Source organism: Capsicum annuum, chromosome 6, assembly GCF_002878395.1.
Source record: "Capsicum annuum cultivar UCD-10X-F1 chromosome 6, UCD10Xv1.1, whole genome shotgun sequence".
Lineage (NCBI taxonomy): Eukaryota > Viridiplantae > Streptophyta > Magnoliopsida > Solanales > Solanaceae > Capsicum > Capsicum annuum.
In genome coordinates, this window is record NC_061116.1 from 829425 (window position 1) to 847055 (window position 17631).

The window sequence follows — 17631 nt, forward strand, 5'->3', positions numbered from 1 at the left end:
CTATTCATTGCGTGTTGGTTATTTGTTTGCACCGGTTTAGCTTACGATGTGTTTGGAAGCCCTCAGCTAAACAAGTATTTCACTGAGAGCCGACAACGAATTTCATTAATAACTAGCCTATTTTGATCCTTTGAAACAACTCGATGAATTTAGTAAATCTTTTTAGGGCTTTCAATCAAACGCTATTCCTATAAAAATTTCATACATAAATGTATTTTATTAACTGCATTTAATATTAAAACATTGTATAATAAGTTAGCCATTTGATACATTTGTGATTATGAAACAATTTACCTAACGTGTATTTTTATAAGTACTTAAGAATATAATGATTATAAATCACACATTTTGCTGATATAGAAATATTTTTAGGGCAAACAACATAAATCTCCACAGCTTGTAGCCTAATTACAGTAAATCTCGATATTTTACATAATTACTAAAAATCCTGAAATACTTTTTTTGGGCGGGTTTCCCACCCGGTGTCCGGTACCCTCTTTAGAACCCCGACTAATCCGGATAGCGTATTACAGGGGCCGTTATGGGAGTGACGCTCTCAACAGAATTTTCTTCATACCCAAGACTTGAATCCGAGACATCTGATTAAGGGTGAATAGTTTCACCACTACACCACAACCCATGTATGGCCTAAAAAAAAAAAGGAAATGACGTCATCCTTTGCCATAGACGGAAATGATGAGAATCATATCGAGAAAGAAGAGGCATAACATCGCCTCTCGATCCAATCCAACTTCCCTGGCCTTCCCAACACACTCTTGATACGAAAGAAACCTCTCGCCATTAAGAGAACGAAAGTCCGAGTTCCTTCTCCCTGTAGGTTGAATGAAATGAAGCCCAATTTGACTCGAGACCATCACCCCCACCCCCACCCCACCCCACCCCAAACCGCTTATCTACTCGTGTCCATAGCTTGATCAGAGGTCAACACTATTGTCAAGAGCCCTTAACTAGAGGGCTCTTGATCGAGCCCTGGAAATGGAAAAAATCGTAGTACGGAGCACCTTCTCCTTTAAATGGACTCTTAGGCAACGCAAAGTCAAATTAGTTAGGCCAATGAACAGTATGGCCATGCCCAAAAAAAGCCCACCATTAGTTATCGTAACAACAACATACTCAGTGTAGGGTAGAAAGTACGCAGACCTTACTCCGACCTTGGGAGGTAACACCATCACGACCACCACAACAACAACATACCCAGTGTAAAGTGTACGCAGTCCACATCGCTACCTCAGTGAAGTAGAGATCAGTGAAGTAGAGAGGCTGTTTCTGATAGACCCTGGGGCTCAGGACAAGGTAACGCCATCACCATTAATGATTATTACAGAAACACATGGGAGGGGGAGATGCAATGATTAAACCAAAAAAGAAAAACGATCAAGACGAGAGAATTCTCTGCAGTTTCAGCATTTTTGGATATCGAAAAGGAACTCTATCCTCCTCCATGAGGTATATAAATATGTACATCAAAAAACTTATACCGTTGATAATTAAAGAGTATATGCGAAACCTTCTTTACGCTATCGTTATTGAAATGACTTTACAAGTCAAAACCCCTACTTCTACGCGACTTAGCATAACATTAGACTCCTGCGGTGCGCATCATTCAGGAGCTGATTGTACACTTAAAAAGTCTTATTCACATTTTGATTAAGAATTCTTGCAAAATCACCAGATTGGACGTCTATGGGAGGATGGAATGAGAAAACATACGAAACAGGCTTCGACTGCAGCAAGGGCTTTCTGGCTCTGACCTCATCGAATAACTCTCCTAGGTTGTGTTCGTCAAATGGAAATGATTGGTTGAGAAAAAAGCAGCATTCTCTCGCCAGCTTTTCCACCTGAAGCAACAGTCTCAAACATTCAATTTCGAGTGAAGTGAGGAGAACAAAAATATCATCTGAATCGACGAAGCATTTCTACTAGCACAGATCCATCTGTAGTTTTTTACCGAAAGAGATTTTCAGGCATTGTCTTCGAAATGTGCATTGCATTGGGACAATAAAACAATATCGGGACAATTAAATAGCACACATATTCCTAGCGGGGAGTGCTTCCCCCTTAAAGAGGTCCTACCCAGAGGGAATCTGGATTAGTCGGCTTGGATCCTGGATACTAAGGGGTCGTTTGGTAGGAGGGATAAGGATAACTAATCCCGAAATTAATTTAGAAGAGGAGCTTATCCCATGTTTGGTTGGGACAAAATGCATGGGATAACTCATCCCAGGATTAGTTATCCCGGGATTGTAGTTTTCCAACCAAACGACCCCTAAATGGTTAAACAAAAAAAAACAACACTATTTTGAGACAATTAGATAGCACACATAATATGAAGTCAATATGCCAGGCTTCCATAATTTTATCTTTTCTTTCCTTTGTTTTCTTTTTCTTTGTCATTCAGCGGTGGGATGAGGGTTGCACCCAACGGTATGATAGAGAGGTACATATAATCGTCTCTATTCATAAGACAGCAGTAAACATTTTCCCATCTGAAAGTTCAGGTATGGTAATCATGCCGGGAAAAGGCAAAATGATAAAGCGACAACAGATTAGTATGTGTTTATGTGATATAAATGTACATCGAGCAACATAGTATATATACCTTCACATATAAATCCTATTTTATATATCATTAGGCATAAATATAACATCATTTCATTCATTTACCATTGTCGATGCTTAAAATATCAATCAGCTCCACATACAAAGCATATTTTCATGTCAGCTTCCGAAAAGCTCAATTACTATTAACTTATTCATACAGATTTTGCATTCATCTCTTCAGGTTCCTTTCCCACCCCAACCCCGAGCACACCCACAAATAGAGCACTTCGGACGCCGGACAGAACTATCAGAAAGATGGGAAAAGTTAAAAAGGATTCAGGGAGAAGCTCCTCGAGGAAACTCGAGAAGTAGTTCAAATTACCAAGTATGGAATTACTTCCATACTAGTCTCTTATCAATTTACTTTTTTTAAGTCGAAAGCACAAAAAAGACTTAATTTAATCAGATCCGATTCTTCCCTTTTGCATAGAAATGTTATTGGGGATTAGCCAGTATGAGTAAATTACCTGTAGGTATGAGAAACGTATGTTATTCATGTTGATAATTACTTTAGCTTCATATAAGTTATCTCCAAGCATCCGGATGGCAAAATACTCAAAAAAGGTTTGCATCATGCTCTTCTGCCCTTCTCTATGTTCCGCTTCAAATTTCGGGAACCATAGAACACATTTAACTTCACGCCATGGAACTGAACTACCTGCAGCTTGGGATATTATCGTGTTGAATGGATGTGAATGGCCCCACAGAACTCTGATACCAGTTGGTAACTGGTCAAGTGTGGATTCATCTCGAAGGGATGTTGTAGAGATTATCGAAGACGGAGGATAATGACGTGCAAGATGCGATGAAAAATATAAATCATTGTCATCCAGTATGAGGATGTGCCCATGATTGGGAACAGGAAACCATCGCAGAAGTGAAAACATATCAGCAGCATCATTCTCCGGCAGGCATAAGCTTGGCAGAACACCAGAATAAGCAGATGGAACTGAATCGTGAGAAAAGAAACATGAATCTCCATTCCGGCATCCCTATAGATATGCCAATTAGAATCTGTCAGATAGGAGTATCGACACCCTTGAGAAAATTTGGTAAGAAGATAATATAGAGAAGCCAAAGATATTCATTAGGACCAATTAATATATGATAACTTTTGAATAAGGCAAATAAGCACCAAAAATAATATTTTCCCCTTCTATATATAAGGCACACCATTAAATGTTCATCTTCCCCATTCTTTCTCCTACCCCCTTCCACTAACGCAAGCTCTTCTACTCATTCCATTATACACCTTCCTCCTACCTCTTTCCAAATCTGAACCATCACTTACCTTCTCATATTTTAAGCTTCTACATGTCTAAATATAGGGGCGTTCCGCACAAATGAATTTTTGGACGCCACCACTCAAGTTTTGTCCCAGTTAGCCAGTGGATTAAGTTTGTCTACAAAAAGATAAATACACCCAACTATATTTAAAGGTAAAATTTAAACAAGTGGCTTAACAGGGACAATTTGAAGAGTGGCATTAAAAACGGCCATATAGCAGCAAGTATGACAACATTTCGAGCCATATTTCAAGGACATCTTCTGAAAATATTTATAGGTCAAAACAATCTCATTGAAATACACCAAGACGGTGTCAATATACAATGTGAGTTAAGGGATATCTTTATTACACCAAATGAAGCAAAACTGAACTCTTACTCTCCAGAATGGACTTTCAACCCCTTCAAATATTCTTTTGTTCCTCTATCTCCAAATCAACCCAAAAATAGAAAGTGGAGCAACCTTCCTCAACTCCTTTTCCCTAGCATTCACACCCTCATTTTCCAATAGCCAGAATTCTCAATGGGGGATTATCCATCAGATACATTGTTATTGGCAAATACTTATTCTAAGCCATAAAACTACTGATACCTGTAAAGAGAAGAAAAATTTGCAAGTGGGCCTCTGTGCTTGTAAAGAATGAGAAAAGGAACAGTGGAGACCCCGGTTGCACATTCCGCTGAGAAAATATTTACATAGAGAAGCCTCCCTTGTGGAACCTCCATTACCATAGACCGACATGTCATAGTTTCCAGAGACAACCGTAGAAGACTGACTTCTCATCTATTCAACATAGAAAAGGAAGATGTCAAAATCTTGACATCAAATATAACAGCAAAAGTAAAAGCAGAATACTGTACCTCTTTGACTACATTAGCCAAATTTTGAGCCACCTTATGTGCTAAAGATTCATTGTAGCCCAAAAATGGAACAGAAATGCATTTCCTTATTTCACTAACTTGTTCAAGGAGCGCATGATTCATATCTAAGGCATCAGCATCTAAATGTTGCTCACAGTCAAGATGGCACGTGTGCTGATATTCATTTGGATTATAATAAGATGGTATGCCACCTGATGTAGCAAGAAATTGAGGTCGATATCGATGCAAGGAATCCAGAACTTCATCATCTGCAGCAGCACAGGCTTAGAACAAGAAAAAGAAACAAAGGATCTAAACTGGTAAAATTCAGGATAACATACATGATTCTGCTACTTGGTTGAGTGCCGATTGCAAGAGATTATGGAATAAGCACCACTCCTCTTCAATTTTTGGAAGCATTATTTCTCTGTCTTTGGTATTATCCAACTTGAAGAGTTGTCTTAAATGTTCAAGACGGTGTTTGTCCTTCATTTGGAGACATATATATAAGTAGAATGCTTACATCCCAGCAAAATAGAGCAAAAGAACCAGGGGGAAGGGGGAATATCCAGTAGTCATGTGGTTTTACCTTGAAGGCACGTTGCCAGAACTGAAATGCGCACGAATTTGCCATGCAGATTACCTCTTTTCTACCTGATAAACCAGTGGTCCTAGAATCTCCACCGAAGAAGTCGTCAATGTACTTCATAAACTGGAAAATCAAATATATTGATCAAACAATGTTCCATTAAACTAATCGTTAATGAAATGAGACATTCTCAAGTTCAAACATATAGCAGTAGTACCAAATTTTCTTGGGCGAAAGGACGAAGAATGGGCTGTGGCTGCATATCCATCATTATACCAAGAACAATGCCTTCTCGTAACATTCCTATGGCTCCAAACTTGACTATAAGTAGGGAAGCATCAAATGAAAGAGAAAAGCTGGCAAGCAATCTTCCATAAAAAGTAGGTTCATAACGGCCCCTTGGAGGCACTTTTTGTAATGCATGGTTGTCAACAAGCAAACTCAATGCATCCTCAACCACTTCAGGTTCTGGAGGGTCTAAAGCCTTCCGAAGCAGAACTAATATCAAAAATCCACAAGTTAAATTTTGGTATCCCACATTATAAACAGCAGTAGACCAGAAAAAGGAAAAGAGAATTATGGAACATAGACAGAAAACTTATATTGATGATAATAACTCTCTCTCTCTCTCTCATTCACTCACTCACTCACTCACACACCAAAAAAAACTCAAGTTGAAGTAGCGAGCAATTTCCTGATGATAATCATGTAAAAAGAAAGGGAAAGAAAAGAAACAAAAGAATTTCTGATGCTCAGAATCTAGCAAAAAAAAAAAGCAGAGGATTTTAGTTGATTACCTTTGGGATCATTAATGGCTTTAGATTCAGCACAGCAAAGGAGAAGTACTTGCTGCCTCAACGATAACCTCAGTATTGCAGGAGGCTCATAATCCTCTAATTGACCATAAAATGATCTTTTTACCAATCGATATACATGGCCATCACAAGTACGACCAGTTCTCCCTCTCCTTTGGTCTGCCTGCATCTCAAAACATTAGAAGCGATGATCTCATGAAGTGGGATTGGTAATGACAAACATGGCTCAATTAGTACCTGTGATTTCGAAACCCACACAAGCTCTACAGAATCTGTCTTCCTATTGTTATCCCAGAAAACTTGTAAAGAACGGCAAGAATCAATGACATAGCCCACCTTTGGTATTGTAACAGAAGATTCTGCAATGTTTGTTGCCAAGATAACCTGAGGAAAAGTTAAAGCTTCAGATAGAGGCATCAGTATTATTTTGATAACTAGCAAGAGGCATCATCATGTAGAGACAACACTGGAGTAACCATATTCATTTCACTGAATACTGACAGAAGCTAGTTGCAGAAATAAAACCAGGAAATGGTGTTAAGGGAAACACAGAAATGTTAAGAGATGTTATAGATAAAAAATGATCTTTCCTGCAAGAACTTTCTTTTATCTTCGGCCAGGCCGGGAGCTTTGGGGGATTATAATTACTTTAGTTGTTTCGTTTTTTTTGACGGTGGTGTATGGGCCAACTTTTGCGCACCTTGACTAATTCTATCGGGTACGTTCTACCTCCCACCAGCAAAGGTACCGGGTAAATCTGTCCACCAAGGTTTGGGGCCTGGCGCAAATGAGAAGAATCACCTATTTTTTTTGTCTCTTCTGGAATTTGAATAACCTCCCCACTTCATTGACCAACTATGGCACACCCTTAGGTACTCTGCCTGCTTTTTAGGACTGTCTCCGCAGATTTTTGAGACAGTTATAAATGTTGAAAATAGGAGGAAGGAAAGCATACCTTACGATGCGATTTACATATTTTCATGGCATTGAGAGCTTGTTCAGTGTCGATACTTCGATGTAGAATGTGAACCTTAAAAGTTTCGCTGAAACGCTTCAATAAGCGCCACTGCTGCTCAAGTGCATAGTATGTTGGAAGGAAGACCAGAATTCCTTTTTCGATGTCCATTTCATTTTTATGAATGTGTATAATTAGATTGTGTATGAGCTGATACATTTCAGGCTCGATATCAGCAGCAACTGTCAATGGACTTGGACCAGAACAGCATTTCAGAGAAGTGTCTTCTGATTCCATGTTAAGGAGTTCAGCTACCTGTTAGGAAAATAATAGTCATTGCAGATTCCAATTTATGTTGAATGATAGTAATATATAGGAAGCAATATTGCATATCCTCGAAATAAATCACTTGCTGCACTGTATTACGCTTAAAGAATTTCATACAGTTTTCCTCTTTTTGATGTTAGGATGATCATAATTTTTCCCTTTCTGATAAATTTAAAATATTCCATATTCTGGCAGGCAAAGCAGAAATATTACCCTGTATAATTTTTTTGCAGTATATGAATATCAAAATATACCATGCTGAGACCAGAGAAATTGCATAAACTGCAATGAGTTTTGTCAGCAACATACATCATAGAAATCAAATAGAAAAAGGGAAATTAATTAAGTGGAAGACCACAGAAGAGATACGTCCTCTTTTAGATACTAAACTGTTTGCAAGGTGAATAAGGGGTTAGTATTTGATTACTGTGCTAAAGTTTATGATGTTTGGTAATTAGAAACAATACTAGTTTGACCCCTTCCCATTCCGCAAAGGTTTCCATCCCATAAAATTCAATGTAACTTACAATGTTAGTGTTATATGTTGATATCACTTGGTCTTCATGTGACATCCTCAATGTATAGAACTCATATTTACACATTTTACTTGTTAGTTTAAACACAGAGGAGGCCTTAATTGAGCAGAAAAGTTGGAAGTATCAAAACATGGTGCCTTGGATCTATTCTCTCTAAATTAGGGAAACTTCACAAATTGAAAACTTGCACATTCCCTCTTAAATGGATAATTTTGTTAATTTGAAGTGAATACCATAGTGTGTGTACCTCAGAAATGATAGGTTATTTATGCATTCACGATTTCAGTAAACACTATGTTATGTAACATATCTAAACCTAACTATGGTTTAATAAAAGAAAAAAAATTTTTTTAAAAAAAGATAGTAATGCATCAACTAGTCAAGGAGAGTCATCAATTTTAGGATGAAGAGAGTATAATCCAAATCATCCATCCAATAATGTCACTTAACAGTATGGCTAATTGTCAAATTCAAAATATTCACTTCTAACGAACCATACCTACCTACATGAAAATATCTACTTCTTTCAGCTGATAATGTATCCTATTTAAGGCCTAGTTGGTGTAGATTATCTTAAGGATTTTACGTTTGTAATTAGAACACTGTTTTATTTAAAAATCACTTGTATGTTGCAACTTTATATCATTTTACAAATTTAATGCTGACTTAGACAAGGAATAAGGATGGAATAAAATTTAATGCTGACTTAGTCAGGTTGAGTCAGCGCACTTCAAAACTACCATTATGATCAGCACACCACCAAATTAAATATAAATGAACAACTTTAATCTGGAGAGAGGGAAATGCCAAAGTTACAGATTTTCCATTAACTGCTATTGATAGAGTATGCTTTAACATGATAACTTTTCAATATAAGTAAGAACCTGCTGAATGAATTTTCCTTCTTTTTTTTGGACAAGTAAATGAAATGGATTCTCTTCTCTAAAGTAGATGAATCATACCTGCTCAATGTATGAAACTTTTAGCTGATATATGGTGTCTTGGCCAGAACTAGGAATTGCCAACAGTTCTACTCTTTCACCCCTATCAAGATCCCTAAAGTATTCACGATATCTTGCAATATCAGCAGTTGCAGACATTAAGACCACCCTGCAGAGTTGAACCAATTAGACCCACAAAGCACACTATCAGTTTATCACCAATGAGATTGTGATGCACGCAATGTAGTAGATCAAGTTTCCGAATAAAAAGCAGAGAGATCACAAACAATTCATACAAAGATAGACAAGTATATACAAAATATAGAAGAAGAAAAGAATAAGAAAGAGAATGTTACCTCAGGTCACTCTTTTTAAGCAAATACTGCTTCACGCAAACAAGAACGAGATCCGACTCTACAGATCTTTCATGCACTTCGTCAAGAATGATAACCTTGTATTTTAGTGCATTCAAGCCCTTCTCTAGCATTTCTTCCAGCAGAACTCCAGCAGTTTTGAACACAATCTTAGATCTATGACATAATGTTGACTTGATAAGTTAACGTAATTGAAGATACATCACAACGAAAGAAACAACTAGTAGTCGAAAAAATTGCTGGATGTAATTGGAACACAAACACATTGATATAGCCACCGAAGGAGAATGACATTCATTAATACTGTTTCACAAAAGAGCGGGGACATTACCAAGGAAAAGGTAAAGATTATTATACTTCTCTAGTTCCCTTTAACCACAAAATCTCAGTTTAAACATCAGAATAACTTCCATGCTGTTCCATCCAAGCTGCATCTTGACAAATCAATGCTTAAGGTGCCAAAAAGGCTTCCCTAGTAACAATCACTGAAGAGAGGACTTTCTTCTATCTCTCATCATAGACATAAGACAATGGAAGTAAACAATTAATTCTAGGGGACATGACTAATGGGGCCTAAGGCGTACTCATGATGTTATCCTTAAATTATGGCTAGCGTTTTTAGGGGTACTTTCCAGTCTATTTAGGGATTTGCATGTTATTAGCAAATGTAGAGAATCTCTAGTGTCGGAAAATTGCAGATTATTAGATTTCTTATAAAGAATTTTTTTTTATTAATGATGGAAGCCTCCATATGAAAGCAGTATGTCAAATAGGGCAAAATTGTGAGAATTTATATACGACGTCAAGCTTGGGATAATGAGTAGCTGTTGGAACACACCCTAACACTTAACTTTTACCTACCACTTATTTGGTTTTATCCCTGCGGCCACAAACAAAAACATTAATGTGTGGAGTCCGGTTCTTAAGAGGGTAGAATAGAGGCTTGCTGGTTGGCAATAAAGATACTTATCCAAAGGAGGGAAAGAAGTGCTTATCAAGAGCACATTATCGAGCATCCTCACATACTTTATGTCTTTGTTTAGGGATTCGGCGGACGGGGCAAGGAAACTTCATTTGGTCCGATGGGAGAAAGTGAGTAGTCCTAAAAACTGGGGAGGGTTGGGAGTCAAAGATTTGAGGGTATTTAATAGAGCTTTGCTGGGGAAATGGTTGTGGAAATTCGGGATAGAGGTCCGTCCATTCTTTATGGAGAGGGGTGATAATAAAAGAATATGGGTTGATGGAAGGGGGGTGGAGAACTAATGATATCGCTATGGCATTTGAGTATGCAGTCTAGAGGAATATCATGACGGGATGGTTTCTTTTGAGGTTAACATCTCGTACAGGTGGGGAAGGGGAGGAGAGTAAGTCATTGGAAAAACAAATGGTGCGAAGATATGGTACTAAAAGATGTGTTCCCGAGCTTCTATAGGTTTTCTTGACAAAGGGAGGCAATAATCCATCATAGTAGGGGTTACAAGGGGAAGGGATTTGAGGTTTGGGAGGACTTCAAAACTGGGAGGTTAATGAGTTTCAAAGGTTACTAGCTTTACTTCATCAGCAAAGCGAGCCAGTTGATAGACCCGATACATTGAAATGGAAGTTGGGGAGTAATTGGGGTTTTTACTGTCAAGTCCTTTTATGAGAAGCTTTTGGTGAGGGGGATGGAGGCTTTCCCCGTAAAGTCGATTTGGATTCCTAATGTGCCGAGGAAGGTGTGCTTTTTCTCATGGTTAGCTGCTAGACGAGTGATTTTGACGATGGAAAACCTTAGGAAAAGAAAGTTCATATACATTGGTTGTGTTTCTTATGCAAGGAGACAGGTGAGGATGTTGATCACTTTCTATTACATTGCAACCTATCTATGAGACTATGGTGGGATATGTTTAGTTGGTTTGGTATATCTTGAGTGATGCCTAGATCTGTGAAGGATACGTAGTCTTGCTGGAAAACTAGAAGAAGCAGGAGAAAGTGTAGAGCTTGGAATGTTGTCCGTTTAGCTTTGATGTGGATCGTTTGGAGAGAAAGAAAAAGGAGGGCTTTGAAGGGGTTTAGATGACTTTTGAGCAGTAAAGGAGTAGCCTCCGATCCCTTATTTATTTTTTATGCACCCATTTAGTGTCGAGTTGTACAAAGGATTGGGTGTCTTTTACAGAGAACCATGCGTGTTGTAGGTTCTTTACATTTTTGTATATTTCTTGTATACGTCTGATTTTGGCCCTATGATTAATGAAATTATTTACATGATCAAAAAAAAAACTCTTCACTTTGAAAAGCTTACATGTGTGTCTAAACTTGTAATCGGGTAGAAGTCAACATCTTATTCCAACAGGTGAGCAAGATATAAATACAATACATTAGGTACTAACTTAGGAAAGAAAATAAAGAGGGATTCCAACAAATCTCCTAGCTAATTAAGCCTCTGTAAATTACAAAGAATGATCTCTATATAGACACCGTGAAATGTATATAGACATCATTATTTGACTCTCGGCTACAACTACTTGTTGGATGAGTTGGCTCTAATTTCTTGAAGGGGAGCCTTGGAGTAACTGGTAAAGTTGTTGTCATGTGACCAAGAGGTCACGAGTTCAAGCCTTGAAAATAGCCTTTGGCAGACATACAAGGTAAGGCTGCATATAATACACCTTTATGGTGGGGCCCTTCTCCGGACCCTGGGTATAGCGAGAGCGTTAGATCACCGGGCTGCCCTTTACTTTTATAAAATTACTGAGGACCTTCTGAATCTTGGTTATTCTTAAGTTCTTCACTGTAACCTTAAAGAACTGTATTTCAAGTATTTGGTTAAGTTTGTTGGCTTCTCTTGTATTGATATTTTGGAGGTTTGAATTGGAAAATATAACGGTAAACAATTAGAAAGGAGGAAATATGGCTAAAACTTAGAAGGGTAAGACAATTTTGATTTCAGCTGATGAATTTGCAGAGTTCTCACAGTGTCACGAATCCCTTAAAGAATTCACTTCGGTTGCTACTCTTGTTGATTCAAGAAAAGCATGTCTTGTCTCCTCTTTGAACAGGGTGATTGATTCAGATGCAACAGATCACATGCCAGGTAATCCTAATATATTTTCTACCTTTCGATTATACAAAGCACCCTATCATGTAACAGTAAATGATCAGTCAACATGTAACATTGTGGGACCTGGGACTGTCAAAGCGAGCTTTATTACCCTGTCATCTGTATTAAATCTACTGAAGTTGGCGTTCAATGATCTCTGTGAGTAAACTTATTAAAGACCTTACTGTTATATTTCTTTCTTTCCCAATCATTGCATGTTTCCTGATCTTGCAATGCATAAGGTTATTGATAAAGGACATGTATTTGATGATTTATATATACTTGATGTATATGAGCTCGATTTGTTGCCCGCACAAGTATCATTTCTCCATCTAAAGCACATTGACGATTGGGACATCCTTCTTTGCCTTTGTTCAAATAGCTTTGTCCCCAGTTTCAAAATGCTCCTTCCTTGGATTGTGAACTATGTTGCTCGGACTCTCTACCAATGTTAACAGGTGCGTGTCGGATTCTCCAAAAATAGTGTATTTTTGGAGAATCCAACACGGGTGCGGCATCAAAAAGTGAAGAGTCCGTGCACTTTAGATTGTGAATTGTGCCAATTTGGAAATCATCATTGTTGCACGTTAGGTCCAACGGTTAACAAATGGGTTGAGCCAGCTTTTGAGCTAATTTATTCTTATGGTTAGGGACCATGTCTTGTCGTCTCAATAACTGGAGATAAGTATTTTGTCCCTTTTATGGATGATTTCTCTCGGGTGACTAGAATTTATTTTATGAAAAGTCACTTTGAAGTGTTTACTCACTTTTGTGTCTTTTATGCTGAAGTCAAAACTCAATTCAATACTTCGGTGCGTATTCTAAGGAGTGATTTTGCTAAAGAATACATGTCAGAGTTGTTCCAGTCTTACATGAGACAACACGATACTCTCCGTCGGCCGTCATGTGTTGATACACCTTCTCAACATGGAGTTGTCGAGAGGAAGAATAGGCATCTACTTGAGACAGCTTGGGGATTTTGTTCCAAATGAAGGTTCCTAAAATATTTTGGACTAATGCAGTTTCTACGACTTGCTTTCTGAGTAATCGCATGCCATCGATTTTGCTTGTAGGTGATATGCCTTGTAATATTCTTTTTTCCAAACAAGTCATCATTTCCAATGGAACCAAAGATATTTGGAAGCACGTCTTAATGTTCGAGATGTTCAGCCATATGTTGGACCCTAAGGCATTGAAGTGTGCTTTCTTGGGTTATTCTCGATTTACAAAGGGCATCAACACTATTCTACTGAACTTGGCAAAGGATCTTCGTCAAATAAAATGTTTTCTCATAGGTGAACCCTTGGCAAGAGTAAAGACAATGTTAATCAATTATACAAACATGCCACACATGCAGGTGCAACAAAATGTCGTCTATTACTTCTAACACTATTTAAACTTTAGCTTTTGCAGTTTGATATGTAGCTTCTGTTATAGGATGTAATACATTCAAACTTCAGATCAGGAAAAGCGTAAAGACCAATTCAAACATTATGAGTGAAAAGATGAAACTCAAGCAAGACATGGATGAACAGTTCATCTGAGAAAAAAACAACAAAATCTACCTTTCAGAGTAGACTCTGGAGTGACCTATATGGTAACCAACTTCTCCACCTACTTCACATTTCCGAGACTTCGCCACCATTCTAGCAACTGCAACCACAGCAAATCTCCTTGGTTGTGTACAAAGTATTGGTTCCATATTTTCTTCCAGCAGAAATTGAGGGACTTGCGAGCTTTTTCCTTAATTATCAAGCAACAAGTTACTAATTGAAGCGAGCAATTGATAAATTCTAAAATAGTAAGTTATCAAAAGAAAACTTAAAACCTTCAATGTACATATATACACTCCGAGACAAGGAAAAAAACACTAGGTAATTCTTACCATTTGTCCTAGTCTTGGTGGACAAAGTTACCAAATATCTATTACACGTTTAGTTAGAGGTGCGCGAAAGCTGGCCAGAACACCACACCACGATTATCAATTTAAAAAAACTTTAAACCTTCAACGTAAATATACACACTCCGAGAAAAAAAATAGTGATTCTTCTCATTTCTCCTAGCTTAGGTGAACAAAGTTACCTAATATATATTACAGGTTCAGTCGAGCTCACAAGAGCTGGCCAGAACAGCACGATTATCAATTAAAAAAAACTTTAAACCTTCAATGTACATATATATATATATACACTCCGAGACACAAAAAAAAAAAATCACTAGGTGATTCTTCTCATTTGTTAACTGATATCTATTACAAGTTTAGTTAATACGAGCGCGAAAGCTGGACCGAACACCACGACTATAAAAAAAATAAAAAATGAGGATTACCACAGCCAGTTTCCCCGACGATGAGAGTAACTTTGTTCTCCTGTATTTTTTCGACAATTTTGCTCTTCAAAGCAGTTACCGGCAAAACTCCGAACACCGATAATTCCGACGGCGATGATGACGATGATGCCGGAGATGATGACGTCATTATCACCGGAGAATTCGAATTCAAAAGCCCTAAAATTACGATGACGGAGAAAAAAAAGTGAAGGAGGTGAAAAGGGGAACTGTTCCCGCTACTGGTATTTATACTGTACTATTTTTGCAGTGAGGTGCGTGTAGTTCACTCGCTATAAGATTCGCGTGGGCTTTGTGATGTGCGTGCTCTTCCTAATATTACGTGTCAATGTTTTTTCAAAATTCAAATATGGTCAGATTTATTATTTTTTTTGGTAATAAAATCCTATTAATTTATGTATATGTCTTTTTTATTTATTTTTTTTGTAATAAAATCCTATTAATTCATATGTGTCTTTTTTTCTTCTTTTTTTTGGGTTATAAAATCCTATCAAATCATGTGTCTCTTTTTTTTTGTTAATAAAATTCTATGAATTCATATATGTCTCTTCTTCTTTTTTTTTTTTTTTTTTTTGATAAAATCCTAATCCCTCTGGCTCATTTTAGTTGGGCACATTTTATTTTATATGATGATTAAAAAATCATAAATTGAATGACGAATTTTACTACTTTAGCCTTCACACATATTATAGAAATGGATATTGGAATTGCAGTTGTTCACATTTAATTGTTTTTTTAGTGTGTGAGATCAAGAGAAGTTTATCATGTTGTTTTAATAGAATCGCTATCATTAAATTATTATATATATAAAATGTATAATATTCAAATTTAAATTTTTGGAACATAAATAATAAGGTTAATTTAGTAAAATACGTTTTTAACCAAAAAAAAAAGTGTCGAGTAAACAAGGATCAAATGAAACGAAAAAAAGGAAGTATGAATTAGGACACATAAAAATTGAACAGATTTGAATTTTGAAAGAACATTGACATGTACTAGTAGAGAGAGAGCACGCACAAAATCCTCATAATATCAATGTGTGAACTCCACACACTTCATTTTCACCTTTTTTTACCTTTTTCTCTATCATCGTTCAATTCGTCTGAACTTTCTTCCTTTTTAGGGCTTTCGAATTCTCCGGCGATAATGACATCATCTTCTCTAACTTCATCATCATCATCATTGTCGGAGCTATGATCATCGGAGATATCGGGGTTCAGTGTTTTACCTGTAGCAGCATTGAAGAGCAAAATTGTGGAGAAGATTCACGAGAACAGAGTTACGCTTCTCGTCGGCGAAATTGGTTGCGGTACTTCACTTTTTCTCAATCTCATTATAGTTATTTTTTTTTAATTGATAATCATGATGTGGTGTCCGGATTAATTTTGTGCACCGTAACTAAATTCACTATTATAATTAAAAGAATAACGATAACAAGATTACACAAACAACAAGTACCACAACCACTTTTGAGAAACAATAAATGTAACTCAATTTTTATGAAACGTCTCAACTATTTTACCCTTTAATGTTGCTACTAGTAAAACAGTGAACGACGACTAAGGTGAAGACGATTCTCCGACAACGATGATGATGATGAAGTCGGAGACAATGACATCTTCACCGAAGAATTCTAAAGCTTTGAAACAAACTTCAAGCAAGTTGAACAATGACAGAGAAAGAAGTGAAAAAACCCTATAGAAGGGTATTGTTCTCGTCCGGGTATTTATAGTAGAGTATTTTGCTGTGAAGTGCATGGAGTTCACACGCTAAGATCATGTGGATTTTCTGCGTGCTCTTCCTGATATTACGTGTCAATATTTTTTCAAAATTCAATTTTGTTCAATTTTTTGTCCAAATTCATACTCCCTCCATTCCGTTTTGCTCGGTCCTTGTTGACTTGACGTTTTCTTTAAGAATTTTTTTATTAAAAGCTTGTTTTACTAAATTAATCTTATTAATTATATTTTTAGAAATATAAATTTCAATATTATATACTTCATATAATCATTTAGCGATAGAGATGGTATTAGAATAACATCATAACTTTTTCTTTATTTGTCCAATTTTTTTTGTCCTAATTAATATGTCATTTTTTTAAAAAAAATTAAAAATAAAATCCTAATAAATCATACTCCCTCCATCCAATAATAATTTTCGATGTTGCTAAAAGTAAATATTCAACAATACTTCAATTTGAAAAATTAATGAATGATTTACTCATTTTTATCAATTTTACTCTTAGTTATTAATCATAGTAATTACCAAATGCATTTTTAAAGATTGAATTAATTATATTCAAAGGGTGATTTAGTAAAATTACCTCAATCAATAGTGGGCAAGTATTGTTGAACGGAAGAGTATGTCTTTTTTTTTTTTTTTTTAATAAAATCTTAGTTCATATTCTCTCTCTTTCTTTTTTTTTTTTTTAAGAAAATCCTAATTCATATGTCTCTTTTCATTTGGTAATAATTCTTAATTCAAATTTATTAAATTCTTGTGTGTCATAATTCACATGTCTTTTTTTTGGTGATAAAATCCTATTAATTCATATGTGTCTCTTTTTTTTTTTTTTTATAATAAAATCTTAATTCATATTGTCGTTTTTTTTATTGGTAGTGAAATCATTATTCATGTCTTTTTTGGGGTAGTAAAATGTTAATTGAATGTTCTAATTCATATGTATTTTTTTGGTAACAAAATTCTACTAATTCAGGTGTTTCTTTTAGTAATAAATCTTAATTTATATTGTCTCATTTTTTTTTAGTAAAATCTTAATTCATAGCGTCTCTTCCTTTTTATTGGTAATGAACTCATAATTCATCTGTCTCTTTTTCTTTTTGATAGTAAAATCTTAATTTAAATTTGTTGAAGTACCCTAATTTATATGTATTTAAAAA

The 17631-nt window shown here is 36.3% G+C and overlaps 1 protein-coding gene across 1 annotated transcript; it reads right to left on the bottom strand.

Annotated features, from left to right (window-relative positions):
• Positions 1–1409: 1409 nt before the first annotated feature.
• LOC107855114 (DExH-box ATP-dependent RNA helicase DExH8) lies at positions 1410–14974 on the bottom strand. The gene is made up of 14 exons (XM_016700104.2): positions 14714–14974; positions 13951–14128; positions 9289–9462; positions 8954–9101; positions 7129–7443; positions 6411–6557; positions 6156–6336; positions 5576–5856; positions 5359–5481; positions 5111–5255; positions 4770–5038; positions 4501–4692; positions 3090–3614; positions 1410–1859 (listed from the first exon to the last, which is right to left on the bottom strand). The coding sequence occupies exons 1-14, from the start codon at positions 14859–14861 to the stop codon at positions 1644–1646; spliced, it is 3042 nt and encodes a 1013-aa protein (XP_016555590.1). The 5' UTR covers positions 14862–14974; the 3' UTR covers positions 1410–1643.
• Between the last annotated feature and the right edge of the window lie 2657 nt (positions 14975–17631).

What these genes read in the sequence shown, in the direction of transcription:
- LOC107855114 (XM_016700104.2), bottom strand. Translation starts at nt 14,861, where the DNA reads ATGACGTCATCATCTCCGGCATCATCGTCATCATCGCCGTCGGAATTA. An exon ending in TGTGGGTTTCGAAATCACAG is followed by an intron (nt 6,337 to 6,410) that starts GTACTAATTGAG and finishes TTTGAGATGCAG; the next exon opens with GCAGACCAAAGGAGAGGGAG. An exon ending in AATTTTTCTTCTCTTTACAG is followed by an intron (nt 3,615 to 4,500) that starts GTATCAGTAGTT and finishes GCATATCTATAG; the next exon opens with GGATGCCGGAATGGAGATTC.